Source organism: Telopea speciosissima, chromosome 11 (assembly GCF_018873765.1).
Source record: "Telopea speciosissima isolate NSW1024214 ecotype Mountain lineage chromosome 11, Tspe_v1, whole genome shotgun sequence".
NCBI lineage: Eukaryota > Viridiplantae > Streptophyta > Magnoliopsida > Proteales > Proteaceae > Telopea > Telopea speciosissima.
The window spans coordinates 32,493,306-32,511,804 of NC_057926.1; the positions used below are offsets into that span (position 1 = coordinate 32,493,306).

Here is an 18,499-nt window from a genome sequence, read left to right on the forward strand (position 1 = left end):
AAGATAAATTGGACTCATAAAGAACATAAACATCACATGTACCTTCTTTAGCAGCCTCTGTTTCATCCGGCTTCTTGTCTTTCACAGTAGCTAGGTAAGCATGACAGTTTCTTTTTCAGTGACCCTCTTTCTTGCAATAGAAGCACTTGCCTCTGCCTTTATTGTCAGACTTCCCACCCTTGGTTTTCAGGGTCTTACCCTTACTTCCCTTTTTCTTCTTCTTTCCACTTGAAGAAGGCTTTGCCACAGTTGCATTGACCTCAACCTTGTCCTTTTTCAAGGACGCTTCAGCCTCTACCAGTGCGTTAGCAAGCTCAGTGAGCTCCATCTCCTTGTCAGACATCTTGTAGGACATCTTAAAGGTTGCATAGGTAGGGGTGAGTAACGCTAAGATCACATCAGTCTTGTATCGCAGGCTGAAATCAGTCCCCATGGATTCCAATTTTTCAAATAAATTGATCATTTTCATTACATGATCCATCACTGGAGTCCCTTGGGACATCTTGGTATTATGGATTTGATTCACCACATCAGAATGGGTGTGTGTCAACTGCCTGTTGCACAATTCAGCAAGCTTATCCATCTTACAGCCAGCAGTGCGTATATCTTTGACCGAGTCCAGAACTGACTTTTCCAACGATCCTAAGATATAAAGTGATGCCTTGGAATCCCTCATAAGGAAGTCCTGTATCTCTTTATTTGCCTCAAAATTGTTTGGGTCGGGTTGAGAAGGAACTTGTTCATCTAGTACTGTGTACAGTCCTTCAGCAGTCAGGAGCAACTTAATGCTCCGATACCAATCGACATAATTTGTACCATTAAGCTTATATTCACTAATGACCGTCAAAAGGTTGGAATTAACGACAGCCATCGTATAATTATCTACACATGTACAAGTAAAAACCACATGCTAATTAACAACCATTGAAGATAATAAATTGAGCACACACACGTCAATGGTCTTTCATGATTTGGGTTTCCCTCATAACCCAAAAGATGAATTGGATACCTACAACCCTTGCATGTATAACTTACCCTGTCGGGAGTCATTACACACACCATGGTAGTGTGGACTAAGCTATCCGCCTCATGGGCTTCCAATATTTTTGGCCACTTGGGTGTCATGTCCAGATCCTGTCGGCTGACACACACCCAAGTCATGTACTTATCTATTGCATTAGTTAGAATCATGGAATCATGAAAGATGGCCCACTGTCGCAGTGCCCTCTCACTATCCATACCCTAACGTATCTAGATAAAGGTAAATATAGATAAATGTGCGATAGAGGTCCTGACAATGTCCTGTCGGCTTATGCGAGGTCATGTCACATACTTTTTATATTTATCTTCAATAGGAGGCCATGGACATGTCTACCGATTAAGACTACTTCATATCATACATGTATTATGAATAAAGAGGGATTAATCAACTCTCACATATCATGGACAGATTTAAACATTCATAATTAATCAATATTAATTAAAAGTAGTTATGGGATGGCGGCATTTTTATTTAGAAGCAATTTAAAAAACCCTCCCAAATAAAAATAAACTAATAACTTAGGTGCATCAATCATGCCATGGATGCCACGCCTCGATCATCTCCTCTGCCCGATTACGTCTTCAAAGTAGGTGATTTGCATCTCCATAAGCTTTGAGCGCCACATGTGGATCACCATCAACATGGCCTGGGAGTCCTAACTCCTCTAAAATTACAATGGAAACCTAGGAAAATTTCTATACACTTTCCTTTCTATAATAATAAAGAAATCCCGCATGGAAAAACCAACCCACCATTTGGGCTGCCCATGGGGTGGAGTACATTTGTTTATAAAAAAGATTGGGGGAGAGAGAGAAAGAGAGAGAAGCATCACATCCACCCATAACCCCATGTATCACATACATAAGCAATTCATCCATTTATTAGAATGTCATTCTCATAATCACATCATAATATAATTTTATGCATGGGCATTAAGGCAAGTAAACCAAAAATTAACATGGATTCCTTCAATTATTGAACCACCACATCACATATGATAACGTGTATCCAAGCCCATAAAATTAAAATCACAATTTTAATTGCAAGTGGGTGGAGGGAAGGACCCCTTCACCCATCTTCTTCCTCCAAAAACAAAACAAATTAAAAAATTCTGTTTTGAAAAAATCCTTTTTTTTTAAATTAAAACTAGAGGGGAATTCAAGGGGGGTGCATGCAGCCCACATGCACAGGCTGCAGGCACTCCCTGCGCAGCCCGCAAGCCTAAGGCCCATGGGCTGCAGCCCGCAGGCTTGCTTCCTGTAGGCTAAAAGCCCACGGACAGCAACCTGCAGGCCCGCAGCCCGCAGGTAGCAGCCCATTAGAGCATGCGCACAAGGGCAAGGTAAGGGGGGAGAGCGTGCGCAGAGGCTTGGCAGCATGCGCCCCCCCCCCCCCCCCACATAAAAACATGATTACAAATTTTAAATTAAAAAATTAGTAATCACAGCCTAATCAGATACATGCTTCAATAATTGGAATTAACAAATAAATAATAAATCCATCATCACATGGGTAGGTTGTTACATTAACAACCTTGTAACCACCCATGTGCACATTGGAAGGTTGTTACAACAACCATAATTTTAACCTCCCATGTGCTAACTTGCATCCCACTCATGATAATTATATTAACCATTAATTATTCAATATTCATGAGTGGAAAAGGTGGCTCTGATACCACACTGTAGGCGTAACTACGGTCCAAGGATCAAACCATGGCTCCCTAGGGAAACCAATATATTATAAAATTAGGGTTTTGTACACCTTGGGCTATCCCATGGTGTCTCATGGGTGCCCCTTTTGAATTTTAGGGTTTTTCATGGTCGCCCATGGGAACCCTGGTGCATCCCTATTAGGATTTCTCCTTCCCTATTGTGTCCCATAAATTTTTCCATCACAATAGGGACGGAGAAAGTCATCTCTAGTCCATCACATGGCAAGAGGGATCCATCCCATACTCAAATGCGTAGCGAAAATAAATCGATTTGAGTTTCTTTCGCATCCCATAAATATTAAATAATTAAAACTGAAGGAATTAATCATGAACTGCTAACCTGGTGAGCCTCAAGTGTTGCTCCTCCAATAGACAATGGTTCTTCCTCTAGTGAGCGCTCCAAGTAAACAGATCTGAACCTATAATGGTGCTACCAAGGTTCTTCAAGCCAATCCCAGATGCTCTCAAATTCTTCAGCACAGATATAGGTTTCTAAAACCCTAACTCTTAAACACAGATGAGAGAAACTAGAAGAAGAAAGAGAGAGATCACAAGAGGTAGAGAGAGAGAGACCAAAACACTAAAGAGGGGGAAGCCAGAAAATGTGGAGAGCTAGTTCCCCCTCTGCGTTTTGGTCCCCTATATATAATAGGTGGATTTAATTAAATCCTAGAAGGATTTAATAAAACCCCAGTGAGAGTCTGACTCTCTCTCTCTCTCTTTGTTTGGCAGTTCTGTTTAAACTCAAAGTGCTTCAAAGGTGAAGAAGCAGAATCTAATAGGGAAAGTATTAATTAGCTACTTTATTTAATTATTAATGGATAATTATAATTAGCACCAAATCCATTAATTAAATAAAAGAGCCAATTAAATTAGCAAATTCCAAATAACTCCCTATATGATAACAATTATCATATACAACCCCCCCAGTAATCAACACCATCATTATGGAATCTAGGGCATGTACACATGTACTGCCAAACCCCAATCCATAGTACATGTCCATATAAGAGCGTCTGTGCATCTAATCGGGTCCCGCAAAACTCGACAAAACACTTTGTTCAAAATAATTATAAATAATCTATTATTTTATGTAAGATAGATTTTTGCAAAACCATTTCCAAAATGGCACTGGATCCAGATTCTGATCCGACCATACACAGATAGTCTCAATCTTGGTGTTCTCCAATCGGGCAGTGGTGACCATGTTGGATAACTCCTTCACTCACAAAGTGTTCACGTATTCCCAGAATACCGGCTTTGACTCACTTGAGTCTCAATCATTGATGAACCAAAAAATGCGATCACACTTTGCAGTGACAAGGTTCCCTCAGGTATAGGGTGTTGGTGACACATGTCTATCCCTTCTTACATCTGGCAGTAATACATGAGGGAATCGATAAAGTAGATTCTTCGTCAATGCACACATCAAACATGTGAGCACTCGCATTCGTACCCTGACATCACATGTCTAGGCATACCCAATGCAACGACCATATGATAAGGGTGCCCAACCCAAACCCTAGTCGTGACTACCATTTTAAGTAAAACTTACGGACACATAATGCTCCAAAAATTTATAACGCATGTGACAATATAAAACTAAAATGTATAAAAGTTCAATACAAAGGTGAACCGGGTTGAACTGGACCGAACCGGGTTTGATGGACACACACTTGTCCAACAGCTAGAATATGGGCCCTCACTAAGTTGGGCTCTTTCTTAGTCGTATCTACATGGGACACCATGTGTGTCTGCTCACAGCATCAAGGTTGGACACGGTTGGTTTGGTAGAGAGGTTTGCTCCCTCGATCCTCTATCTTCGGTCGGTGTTTAGTTCAAGGTTGCTTTCCAACTACTGAGAAAATAGCTAAGCATTCCATACCTATTGCCTCTCGATGTGAGCTATGTCTTAAGAGTCAGGAAACCATTAACCATATCTTTCTAGAATGTGACTTTGCTTGTCAAGTATGGGCAGAAGTTCTTTCTCTTTTTGATCAGAGATGGAATGGTTTCCCTTCCATAGAAGAGAGAAAAGGAAAAAGTTTGGGGTAATTCTTCCAAAAATTTGGCCGGTGTTGGTGATTTTGGTGCCATATCAAATTTGGATGAAAAGAAATAGACAAAGATATGAGAACATGCATCGCAATACATCTATAATTATAAAGTTGGTTCTCAAGGAGCTATAGGAGTTTTCGTCTATAGTTTCGGTGCATGTCTCTTCTGTGGTGGAGTTGTTGCTTTCAAGAAAGTTAACAATTAAAATCTCTAGATCCCCGATTCAGAAAATCATTGAAGTTGTTTGGTGTCCTCCTCCATAGGGCTAGTGCAAGCTAAATATTGATGGATGCTCCCTTGGTAATCCAGGTCGGTCAAGGGCTGGCAAGATTGTTAGGGATGACAAAGGAGATGTTCAATGGTGTTTTGTGCATTATATAGGTATTGTCAACAATTTTATGGCTGAATTTGAAGCTCTGTTTAATGGGCTGCATCATGCCTCTTGATGAAGGTAGATAGGCTGTGGATTGAAAGTGATTCCGCCTTAGTGGTTAGTTGTGTCTGTTTGAGTTAAAAAATTACCGCAAGAGTACTGGTCAATCGTAGCTACGGGTCGAACACGAGGAGATACACGCCACTCTATTTAACTAACTTAAAAGTAATGCAAAGTGAACCAGATTAGAGTGTTAAATTAAACTAATTAAACTAATAAAAATTAATGCATCCTAACTCATAAGCATCTAACAAAATTAAAGGATTAAATTGACGTCCTAACAAATGAGCATCAAACCTATCAAACTAACGCAAATTGGAATGAATTGGAAGGAATAAACATAGAATGCTGCCACACTTCACAACCACATAAAGTAAAAAAAATAAAAGAAATAGAGGGAGAAGAAGAAGAAGAGAGAGAGAATGGGATGCAGGAGAGGGAGAATGAGTTTAAGAGTTTAGATAGTAAAACCTGAATGTGCTTGCATAAATGTAATTGAAGAGCCTGAATACTTGAATAAACTTACCATGGTCTCCTCTTCTAAATCTTCAAGTCTTGTCATCAACTTAAGAAGTTAGACTATGAGGCTTAAAACCTAAACTAGAATTAAGAAATTACAACCCAATTGAAGACATGAATTGAAATTAAAGCATAAACTAAACCTAATACAACCATTAAATAAAAATCAAAAAGCAAACTAGAACTTAGAAAAGCCAAAAATTACAAATTAGAAGGAGAAGAAGAGAAGAAATTTCACTAAGTGAATGAGCAACATTACAAAGGAGAAGGTAGGGTATTTATAGGGGGAAGAGAGGAGAAGAGAGAAGAGGGAAGTGTAGGAGAAATATTCCCTAAGAAAGAGAATATTCTCTTCTCCTTCCTCTTTTACAATGCCTTAAATCCCAAGAAAAAAAGAAAAAATAGAAAGAGAGAGAGAAGAGAATATTGTTTACATAAACCTTCTATTTTTAGAAAAGTAAATTTCTAATTCTAACTTGTGCTTCCTTTTCTTTGTAGATATCTTCTCCAAGCAATAAAATCAAAGCATCTTTGATTTTTCAACCTTCCATAGATGAGAAAATATTTTTCAAAATAAATCTATCCCAAGTGAAGTTCCAAGAGTGCCTTTGAAAAGTTGGAGGAGAGACAGAGAGTGATGACTAGGATTCCACTCATAATTAATGAAATGTCAAATCTGTCCTTCAAAAAACGTGGAGCATGGGGTGCTTATATAGGCCTCATCATTGTGTTTCTTGTGAAAAATCACCCAAAATAGACCCAAATTTCGTCCAATTTGGAGTTCGGGAGCCCAAGATATCTCAAGTTGAAGTTGGACTGTCCAGAGCCCTCCAAATGGAATCTTTCAGGTACAGAAAAGTAACTTCTGATAATTCGTTAAGGCCCCTGGAATCCGAACTTCCGCTTCACTTTGTTTCTGGCCGACTGTCAATAATTACAAATAAACCCCTATAGACCATTTTCGCGCGTCGTTACGGAAACGGCCGTAACTTCTTCGTTTCAACTCGAAATCAAGTGCCGTTTGAACTGCTACGAAGCTGACTCGATGGGCTAAGCATCCATACTATTAACACCTCTAAAAAGCTTAAAAACTTCTCCTTAGCATCATCTCCTCCATTTTCACAAGAATTCACCTAAACCCTGAAAAGCACAAGGAAGCACCGAGTAACTCTGTCCAATGTGGTAAATTGTATGTTTTATGCCCTAAGATTTCACACATAAATGTGTTCATCAGTGTCTTAAATAGCTCTATTCAGTGGTGCTTTCAACAAAGATGGTGGTTTTATAGTCAGTATTTGGCATCGATTACATTTGAGATTTGTCATTGTTTCAGAGAAGCAAATGTAGCGGCGGATATTTTAGCAAAGCATGTTGTAGCTATGAAAACTTCATTTATCTGGGATGTGGCTCCATCTTGTATTAGCCAAGACTTAAGTTGGGATGCCAAATTAAGACCTAGATATAGGTTCGCCCAATGAAGAGTTTTTTATTGTGCCTGTTTTGCTTTTGAAATTCACTCCCTGCTGATGGCCATGCCGAAGGTGGAGAGGGAATTTCTTTAGTAGCTTGGTCATTCGATGAACATTATATCTTTTTATAAGTTATACAATACTTTGCTTATCGTTAGCAAAAAAAAAAAAAAAGGTATCATTTGTTATAATTTTTTAATATCTTGGATAAATGTAATTATATTACTTACATGCCCTTGATTACAATGATCTTATTATATTATGAAATCAAGTCTTTCGCTGACTTTTATTGACTTTCATTGGCTACTATGCTGTTAAGATACTGTATCTGTGATCCTGGCGGGCGCTGTAGGATGATGGTAAGCATCCCCGTCGCACTTCCATTGTCTTTGGAAGTGGGGTGTAACAAAGGTGATTTGGAAATCAAGGAAAATATTAGGGGCAAAATGGTCATTTTTGCAAAAGATGCTAGATTCGGGTGAAATTTGGCACGAGGGCCTGAAACAGTTAAATAACATTTTCCTAGGTTTGGGCTCTATTTTATATGGTTTGGATATAGGAAATAGGCTAGGGGTGAAATGATAATTTGCCCTTTGGTATCCACAGAATGAAACTGAGCTTTGATCATTATTTCCAAGATATTCTTCCAAAGTGTCAAAATGTGGTCTCTGCGGAATGCCCCCTTTGACTGAGAGCATGCAGCGGATGAAAATCATTGGGGAATTCTTCAAATATGATTACTTTCCCCCCTGCAGGTCTTCTTGAGCTCCAAGTGGGCGTGCAAGACAGATCGCAGTTTCACGAGTGCTGATATTTTGTTTTTGTATGTTGGTTAATTAGTCCCTCCTGTTGATGGCAATGTCGAAGGTAGAGAGGCTGACCCTGCTTCTTGTGTTTGAGTTTCTGGCTTTTGGCCAATGTTTCCTCGTAAATTTTTTCCAATCTTTTAATACAATTGATCCTTTAGCGAGAAAAAAAAATTGTAATTTTTTGTGATCAATTTTTTTTTATGGATTTATGTATAAAGAATGTAAGAGTAAAATATTATCTTACAAACATGTGGTTCTCATGTTAAACAACCAAGAATTATATAAAATTGTGTTCCTTTAGGTCTAATAATAATCAGTTAGAAAATCCTTCATTATATGCAAACGGTAGCCATAGTTTTGAAAAGCATGTGTACATTCTCCTATGCAGGGTTTTATCTACTTCGTGGTGTTTGGTTAGTGGTTTAGACTAAGTTGATAGGTTTTCCATGTCATCATCTAACCTCATACATCATGATTTATAAAAGAATTGTATATCAATGACTCATAAAATGAAAAGATTTGATACCAACAAAGGAATAAAAGAGCACTGATATGAGAGAGGGAACAGAGGTGAGCAGAGCGATGGAAAAAGGGGCTGGGGGAGGGATACCTGGAAGGTATTAGATTCTAAATTCTAGTAGAATAATAGAAAATCAATCAAACTTATCTATTACCTCTTGTAGCTAGATCTACAAAACTTTTCAATTAAAACTCCAAAAATCGAAGATCTCTAATGATATTTGCATCTTCTTCCTATTTTCTAGGGTTTCGGCCAATTACGGTCGATTCCGATCTGAAACAAAACGAAATAGATGAAGCCTGATTCTATGTTTGGTTCCAAATTTAAAACATTGGTCACTCTTCTCTATGTCAAGATGCAAAGCCTAAGGAAGACGTTAGGGTCCATACAATAATCCCAACACAGTCCAATTTAAACAATGGAGTCAGGACCTTCAAGATCCCCCCCTTTTTTTTTTACCATTTTTTTTGGGGGGGGGGGGTGGGAGAGTAGGGAGGGGGAAAGGTACCAGCCAAGAGACTCGAACTCGAGACTCCTAGTGAGCATGGGCATGAAGCGCACCACAGCTCACCAACTGCACTAGGCAAATATGGTGAGATATGGGTCATCAATCTGATATAACTGTGACCCGAGGTATTTATTATTGGGTTATCTTTCAGTTATCAATGGCAATCCCCTCAGATGTCTTCAAGTCCAAGAACTTTCAACTGCTCTGGCCAAATCTTCATCTCATAGTAATGTGGATAAAAAACAGCCAAAGATGAAAATTAAAGAGAAGCTTTTTAATGTTACAATGAAAGCACACGGGTCTTCTACGATGCGGTGCCCTGTCTTGCCTGTGGTGCACAGACACAGGGCTGCGTGTAATGACCACCTTACCCCTGCTCGCGCAAGGCGCTCGGGCAGAGGTAAGGCAGTCAATGCGTGCCGCCTTGTGTCTGCGCAGCACGGCAGGACAGGCAGCCCACGCGGTAACCAATTCCCAGGTTATTATTTGTAATGAAATTTATGAGCCTCACTTGTTTTCTTCTTCTTTTTTTTTTTTGTTTTTCTCGTATTGGCCTTACCCATAGCATTGGGTGAGGCTTCCCTCTGACACCAATTTTCTGATGTGGGCATTGAGGATTTCCCCTTAGGATCTCCCTATAGGGGAGCGGAGGGGACTAGTATAAACATTTTACTGCTTTGGATGAATAGTGAAATGTAAGAGAGTGTGTAAAAGTGATCTGCATACTGGTATCGTGGGAATCTTTTCCCCTCTAGTATTATTATTCGATCGGTGGGCAGTGATCACGGAGGAAGAAACCTTAGACCCTGTTTGTTTGCAAGAAAAAATAAGGGTGAGATAGTTAAAAGGGACACATCTCTAATAGGGTGAGGGAACAGGAAAGGACAACCTGATCTAGCTTTATACTAGTATCCTATTCCTATCAAAGAGATATGCAAAATCTTAAATACCATATTGGCTGGTTTGCACAAGTTGATACTACTGGGATCATGGTTTGTTGAATCGGTATCGAATCAGTTGGATCTGTCAATTTGTATTCGTATCGGTGGCGACCGATCCCATATCAGTGGATTAGTAAAGACAAGAGTAATGTAAAACAAATATAAAAATTTCAAAGAAATAAGGGTAAATTCTTCCGATCCGGACCGATACCAACCAATCGAATCGGTATGGGCCGAGACCGATACTAATACCGATTTAGATGGCATATCCTTCCATCTATTAGCATGCACTTGTTTCATAATCCTGATTCTTCAATGTTTATATTGTCACTTGGTCAACTCTATTTGTGCACAATGGCACTTGAAGTCTATGTCTAAAAAAAATCACATCTTTAGTATCCTAGCTATTTTGACTGCAAAAACTATGAGAAATAGTTTTCAATAACTTACGGCCTGATTTTGTATGATTTCTATTTCAAAAATTGTTTGGTTTGATTTGTATACCATATTTCACTCTTGCTCTTTCATGTTAAAAATTAAACACCACCCTTTTTCTCTTGATGGTCTCACCATCATCCCTTCTCGGCCACACCTCGTCCCCGTCCCTACCACCACCACGTTCTCCCAAAGAAATATATAGCATTTATTCTCAGAAATTGAACTACCAGATGGATTTTTTATTCTTAAAAAAATTTTTATTCTTAAAATATTTCAGATTGATGCAACCAACAGAACTTCACTTTCATGATAAATAATCTATTTTTTAACTGTTTAATGAAATCAATCAAATCAATCCAAAATTAAAATAGAAATCATACAACATCTGACCTACATTAAAACTAAAGAGGGCATTCCCTATCAGAAGATGATGAGTAACTTCAGTTGTTTTATGTTTGGCATGTGGCATGCCTAAAAAAAAGGAATTTAGGCCACCGCGTGTGTAAAACATAAATAATAAGCGGGTTTTTTTTTTTTTTTTTTTTGCTTTTTTCCAATGACCTAGTACAAGTTAATTACTTTTTTGACTGGTTGTGCCAGGCGTTTTATTGGATATCTTCCTAAACTAATCAAGTTTTATTGGATATCTTCTTAAACTAATCAACTTGTGTCTAAAGCCATAAATGAAAAGGAAAAGAACAAATTACATGCACCCTCCTATAGTTTGAACCAATAATAAAACACCCCCTAGTTTTTTTTTTATAAAAAAAAACCCTAATGACTCATGCTGTTAATAAACTGTTAGTTTTGTAAACAAAAAGATCGTTTTACTTTTTTATTTCACTGACCTACATTTAGTATTATTTTACATTTTTATCCTTCATGACCTTCTTCTCTCCCAAAACAAAAATTCCCTAAATCAATTAAGGGTTTTGCCTTCGCACCATCTCCGGCAAAGGTTATAAAAAAGAAAGAAATGTTCCAAAAAGATTCTTTTATGGAAGAATGACTGTACTTTTGAATCTCTCTACCTTCTCCGGTGAAATGGTTCCCTTCAAGATCAAGAACACTTAACAAACTGTCCTTTTAAATCTCAATGGAGATTTTTGTAAGCCGACATGGCCTTTGTGCCACGTCAGCACAGAATAAGAAGTGGTAGTATCTCTTAATATTCCATTAGAAACTCTAACCATTTTAGTAGTGGGAATACGCACTCCATTAAGATAACGTCTTTGATGGAAGGAATTATTGAAATGAAAGCCTTAAGGAGATTGGACTCCCTGATTTTAAAAGGCATACAATGCACAATTTATCCATCATGAGTAGTGTGACTAAAGTGAGAGACTTTTGAAAAACCAGAAGAAGTTCAAAATAACTGCAACTGTGCTTCTTCATCAAAGGATCGTTATAGACCAAGAACAATTGGAAAGGAATGGCGAATCTCGGTCCTAATGAATGGTGGAGGTATGTTTCGTGTACTCCACCTTAATTAAATGAATCGTATTAGAATTTCTCCATGAAAAGAGTTGTTCATCACCCTCATTTCTTCTACCTTGAAGAGGCTACCGATGCCAACTGGAAGCATGTCTGCAGATTAAAGAGATGATTGGAGAGAGGGCCATTGCTGTTCTATTTGATCCAAGATCAGTTGTTCGTCTCCTTCAAAACCAATGCAAGTGAAAATAACACAAGGCAAACGAATTAAATAAAGATGAAGAAGGGAGGAGAAGACAAAGAAAATACAATCCATGGTGATTATTGAGGTCATCTTGAAATTCATGAACAGAGACGACACCTTTCAGAGTCAAAAGAATACAAAGGCATCAATGGGTATTGCCTTAGACGCCCACTTCTTTCTCAACAATCTAATGCTCCAGTTAACCTCAATTCCCTCCTGCAGGATTTAATCTTGAAGCATCTAAGGTTTTTACAGCCTACACAGGGTTAGCTTACAAAGTAATCAAACCAAAATCTTCTCAACTTCCCCAGCTTCTGTGTTTAAAGGTCTGCAGATTTTGGTTTGCCCCCATCTTTGTGTTTTAAGATCTGACAAATTTAAAGACCTCTCCTTTTAAGTTCTAACCTCATTGTTGTTGATGAAGCCTGATTTGGTCTAGAAAGTGCGGTTGAGACCTTTGGAGGGCCGTTTTGGCCTTGAAACGACCTCGAAATGCCGAAAAATGATGGGGCTCCACACCCACAGTTGGAGTTGTGTTGGGCTCGTCAAGATCTTCGAAATGAGTACTTTTTGGACCATGTGTTATGTTTTGGTCCGACTCAGGTTTTTTGGTTTTTTTGGGCTGAGGGCATTTGTGTACTTTCTGGGGTTAGGGTTTTCTTATATATTTGTTCTTATCTCTTTGAGATAGGGGTTATGAGGGTTTGTAACATTTCAGAGAAATAGTGAAACCTGTTCTACTGCTCGGCCGTGGACGTAGCTTCCATTTTGGAGGTGAACCACGTAAATCTCTGTGTTGTGCGTTGTGTGTGTTTTCTCTATTTTAGTTTTTATCTGCAAATCGCCATTCTGGGTGTTGTTTTCTTAACACTCATTGCCCTAAGAGTGGGGTTTGGGGCAGAGAAATTGGACTTTGGTGTTTTTAGATCTTTATGGCGTGATTTCGAGGAAGCAGATCTTGGAGTTGAGTGCGGTGTGGATGGACATGGTAACAAAGTGGGGCTATTGAATCATAACTTTGGGGTAAGTAGAAAGAGCTCGTCATATGTACCTTTTTTGTGCACTTGAGGTGATAAAAATTTAATAGAAAACCTCTAACCCTAAGTCCGGATATATGAGAAATCGAATTCTCCCTCTCTCTTAGTGTTTTGTGTTCTCTTTTGAATTCCATCTCTTCCCAGGGTTTTGTGGTGTGGAATTCTCTGTGGAAAAGCCTAATAAGATATATGAAGATCGTAAAGCAGATCGTTCGAGTTCGTGAAGCTAGTAACCAAACCTGTACGAGATCCTCTTCCACTGCATTCCCATCTCCGTTTAGGTAACACCCTAACGGGTGATGATTTATTTACAACAAGTAATTTCAATAGGGATTAGAAAAATGTGTGTAACAATGGATTGGATACCCATATTGAACCTGGATTTAATCCAATCCAATGCCTTTATCACATAAATATTTGTACTATTTATTTGCATGGTTCACATAAGGAGGATTTCTAAATAGTTTGGTTCAATATTATTTTTATAGGTAAGAGATCTCTACTTGGTCGCATGGACTCTACACAAGCGTCTAGGCCAATGGGTGAGCACGCTTGGAGATCTACCCAGTGGGCAGAGGCATCATCTCACGGTGCTTTGTGAGAGGGCGTAGAAAGCACCACCAAGTAGAGATCTTTTTCCGTATTTTTATTTATAGGAAACCTTTCTCCAAACTTTAAAATTTTGGTTCACTGTTAATTGGGGGAGGTTTTCATGTAGGGTCGCATGGGGGGGGGGGACAAGTTACGAAGTGTCAAATAGTGGGGGGAGGGATTCAGACTCCTACTGTGAGAGAGGGGACAAGACCGTGCATGGTCGTGCAAGGAACCTTTTGCCATATTATTAATTTTTCAGATCGAGTTTTCCTTAAGTCACAGTGAATTGGAATCCATTCACCATTGAGCTTCAAAGGCACGTGAGAGGGTATTTTGGAAAACATATTAAAACTCTATAAGGATTTGTGAATCTTCACTGCAAATTTCAAGAACCCCCTCTCCAAACTTCAGATAATTCGATTCAATATTATTGGGCAAGATATCTCTCTCTTCGTCATGTAACCCCTGCATCAATGTGGGGACAATAAGAGCATGCATAAGAATATCTACCTGGATGGGATTTTTAAATTCATTGGCAGCTGAACGATCATTTTGCATGCTCCTGCTCCTGTGTCTGGGCACAGGAACCAAGCGACCAAGCTGTTTTTTTTTTTTTCCCTTTTTTATTTACAGTTAATATTCATAGAATCGGAAAAGTATATTGAACCGCCATGTCCGGTCTGGTTTTAAAACCAACTTGAGCTTTGGCGCCATAATTTTGAGAGTATTTTGGTCATAAAAAACGTTCCTCTGACTTTTTTAAATGTTAGTTTTCTAAGTAGGTTGCCAATTGCCCAAAAGAAAAGGTAAAGTTCTGAAATTCCATTGGAATTATTGAAAGCAAGCTCCGTGTTTTACAGTTTTGATGGCTATGAGTAATAGCGGAATCTACTGGAAGAGATTGGCTTCTCCAATCTCTTCCAGACGGCCTCATGATTCAGACGGTCTTTTGTATTATACCTCCCCTAGATGTTTGGGTCCCTTGTCCACAGCACTCCTTCCAAATTCAGTGACGCCACTAGTGAAGACCCCAAATACTGATACCAGTGGCTTTCAATGGCATTCAAATCTTACGGAAATATTTTGGTTCCCATTATAGCTATTCATCCCCAATCTTGGCCGGTCCCTTTTATCCCCTCATTAATCAATCTTTCCGGCATGGCGAATTCTATGAACAATGAAGGTGGGAGTGTCTCTGTTCGGTTTCAGAGTGTGAGTAATGGTTTTAATCTCTTTCTGAATTATTGAATTGGTGTTTTATTGTGTTGTTTTCATGGGTTATATTCTTAACTGGGAGATTGTTTTCCAGGTGGTCGGGATTTTGCATATGTTACTTTCGCTCGGAATCATTCTGGCAATGGATAAAATTTTGGAAAGGGCTTTTTTAGCCGCGGCTATCAAGTTTCCGAGTGCTATTTTTGGGATGTTCTGTGTGTTTTCCATTCTGATGATTCTTGATTCTGTACTCCCTTCTGCTGCAACTAGTTTGATGAACTTTTTCGAGCCCGCAAATATGTTTATTCAGAGATGGCTTCCATTGTTTTATGTTCCTATTTTGGTGGTTTTGCCTCTGGCTGTGAAAGATATACCTGTGGCATCTGGGGTCAAGATTTGCTTCATCATTGGTATATAAATCTTAGCCTCTTTCTTTCATTTTAAGACCATAGAGCTTATGTGGTTCTGGAGAACTGAAAAATGAGCCTAATATTACAAACCCAGTTTCAGCATGGCTGCTATGTCTTGGAATTGGCTAGGGTTTGATGAATTTATGTAGTCTGTGTGAAACGATGTTTTGTTTTCCAGCTTCTTTTCACTTGTAAATCAAAGAGACTGGAGTAGCTCTAAACACTGGTACTTAATGTTAATAGCTTGACATCTTTTTTATGTTCTTCCTAGATATAGCCCAAGCTGTGTTACAGAAATAGGAGCAAGAAAATAGAAATAAAAAGTAGGGTGGATCATAAAAATTTGATTTATTTACAAAAACAGAGGTTACTCAGAGAACCACAGTGTGTAATTTATTTCAATAGAAATATTTATCTTTTGAATCGGACTTCTTTTTTTTTTTTTTCTTTCCATTTTTCCTTTCTATTTCGAGTCTCTATTGCTTTGAATCAGTACTACTTTTTTTTAAAGTACTTGAATCTGTAATAAATTTAGTTGCACCTGGAAATAGTCTGTGCTTCTGCGATATCAGGATATAGGGTTAATGCATGAATGAATACCTCCCAGTTCTGGTCAGTATATTTGTGTCTAAATGAGCTTCTTATGATCTGTAATTGTAGCCAGTTAATCAATAATGTCCAAATATTCTAATTACTATACTTGCTTGTTTTCTACGGTATCAAATTGGATCAGGGGTTAATCTTGATGGGTCTTATTGAAGAAAAGGATTTGATTAAGCTGAACTTTTAAATTTCTAAATATACTGTCCTATAAATCTAAAAGATCAAGTTCTTTCGCCATCCTTTAAATTTAATGCTCATGATATATGAAATAAAAGCCTTTTGTTTCCCTTTCTTTTCTGCAGTTGGGGGTTGGCTAGCAACGCTTTCTGTTGCTGGTTACACAGCATTAGCTATAAGAAAGATTGTAAAGACAGAAATGATAGCTGCCGAACCTATGCCAAAACCTTCCCCATTCTCAAAATTTGAAGTGTGGACTTGGACTGGAATTTTCCTTGCATCATTTATTTCGGCATTGCTATATCCAACAGCACTTGGGACAAATGCAAGAACATGCCTGCCTTTCCTACTTGCAGTTACTGTGTTAGGTTACATGGTTGGTTCTGGGTAAAATGCTACTTTCCCTATTTATTCGACTGAAGCAGAATATATTCTAAGCTTAATGTTTTTTATGAAATTCCTCGTTATGTTTATGGGTTCTGATCTGCAGGTTTCCCTCTGATATCAAGATGGTGTTCCACCCAATAATTTGTTGTGCACTATCAGCAGATTTGGCGGCACTAGCTTTTGGGTATTTATCAAAGTCTGGAGTGGATGCTGTTCTAGGTTTCCAGCCTACTCAAAGTGCTTGTATTTTATCATCCATCATTTAAATGCACGTTCAGCAACATTTTGGTTTCTTTGATACCTGATCACGGGATGTGAAACAAGTTTCATTTCTTTCACTTCTTGATTCTGTTCTTTTCTGTTTGACCTCCACCCAAACTGATTGGAGAACAGGATCAAGCTTTTTCAATTTACAAGAAATTCTGTGAAAGGTTCAAGTATCTGGTGCAGAAAACAACAAAATCACTCCATACAGAGAAAGGAAAACAAATTTATATGCACCCTACTTTATTGCCTTGAGATAGAAACTAACCTTACATTACTTTACCTTAGATATATATGGCTTCAGTCCTCCAATGAATACAACTTCCTCATATAACACTATGTTCATTGTGTTGATTATGTAACACATCAGAGAAAACAACTTCTCAGTTGCACTAGGAAGTTTCCTCCAATTCCTACCTATATAAAGTTAGATTTTAGGTTGAGTTAGAAGAGAAGAACAAGGTGAGAGAAAGGAGAAGAGATGAGAGGAAGAAGGAGACAAGGAGAAACAAGAGATAATTTTTCGGTTGAATGTGTTGTATTTTTTGGAGAGACTTCTCCACACTCTATATTACTTGAATAGAACTAATAACTTATTACATCCATCTCCCTAGGGAGGTAAAAGGTAAAAAAGACAGATAAGATAAAATACATAGTAAGGTAACTAGTCCACAGTCTAGTTCCCAAACTACCCCTGTTACATATCTACTAACGACTCTAACACTCCCCCTCAAGCTGGAGAATATATATCATGCATTCCCAGCTTGCTTAGGAGAGAACTAAACTGAGGAGAGGCAAGGGCCTTGGTGAGGATGTCTGCTAGCTGATCACCAGTCTACACAAAAGGAGTACAAATGCAGCCAAAGTCTATCTTCTCCTTGATGAAGTGTCTATCAACCTCAATATGCTTAGTTCGGTCATGTTGAACAGGGTTGTGGGCAATACTGATGGCAGCCTTGTTGTCACAATAGAGTCTCATAGGGCCTTCAGTGTCAGATCCCAGTTCCTGAACAAGTCTTTTCAACCATATGAGTTCACACACTCCATGAGCCATAGCTCTAAATTCTGCCTCTGCACTGAATTTGGCTACAGCATGCTATTTTTTGCTCCTCCATGTAACCAAATTACCTCCCACAAAGGTACAATAGCCGGTAGTAGATCTCCTGTCTGTAACAGAGTCGGCCCAATCTGCATCAGTGAAACCTTCCACTCTCAAGTGATTGTGTCTGGCATACAACAGCCCTTTCCCTGGGGAAGACTTCAAATACCTAAGAATGCGATACACGGCATCCAAGTGGCCACTCTTGGGAGCATGCATGAATTGGCTCACCACTCCCATTGCATAGGAGATATCTGGGCGTGTCATAGCAAGATAGATAAGCTTCCCAACCAGCCTTTGGTACTTTCCCGCATTAACCAGAGAAGGACCACAATCTTCTCCTAATTTGTGATTCTGCTCAATAGGAGCATTTGCTGGTTTGCAGCCCAACATCCCTGTCTCTGTCAATAAATCAAGAACAAACTTCCGTTGACATATGTTGATTCCTTTCTTAGTCCTTGATACTTCAATTCCTAAGAAGTACTTCAAGGGGCCCAGATCTTTGATCTCAAACTGTTGTGCCAAGTATCTTTTCAGTGTACCTATCTCAGTTATATCATCTCCTGTGACCACAATATCATCAA

The 18,499-nt window shown here is 38.7% G+C and overlaps 2 protein-coding genes across 2 annotated transcripts in view; both read left to right on the forward strand.

Annotated features, from left to right (window-relative positions):
- Nucleotides 1-14,882: 14,882 nt before the first annotated feature.
- On the forward strand, nt 14,883-15,393 carry LOC122644972 (plastidal glycolate/glycerate translocator 1, chloroplastic-like). Its single transcript, XM_043838328.1, has 2 exons — nt 14,883-14,972; nt 15,070-15,393. Exons 1-2 carry the CDS (start codon nt 14,919-14,921, stop codon nt 15,391-15,393), a joined length of 378 nt encoding a protein of 125 aa, XP_043694263.1. The 5' UTR covers nt 14,883-14,918.
- An 851-nt stretch (nt 15,394-16,244) lies between these two features.
- Nucleotides 16,245-18,499, forward strand: part of LOC122644973 (plastidal glycolate/glycerate translocator 1, chloroplastic-like) — a 30,527-nt gene continuing 28,272 nt past the window's right edge. Inside the window, exons 1-2 of the mRNA XM_043838329.1 lie at nt 16,245-16,552; nt 16,656-16,771. Of these exons, the coding sequence (XP_043694264.1) occupies nt 16,245-16,552; nt 16,656-16,771 (424 nt within the window). The remainder of the gene's footprint in view (nt 16,553-16,655; nt 16,772-18,499) is intronic.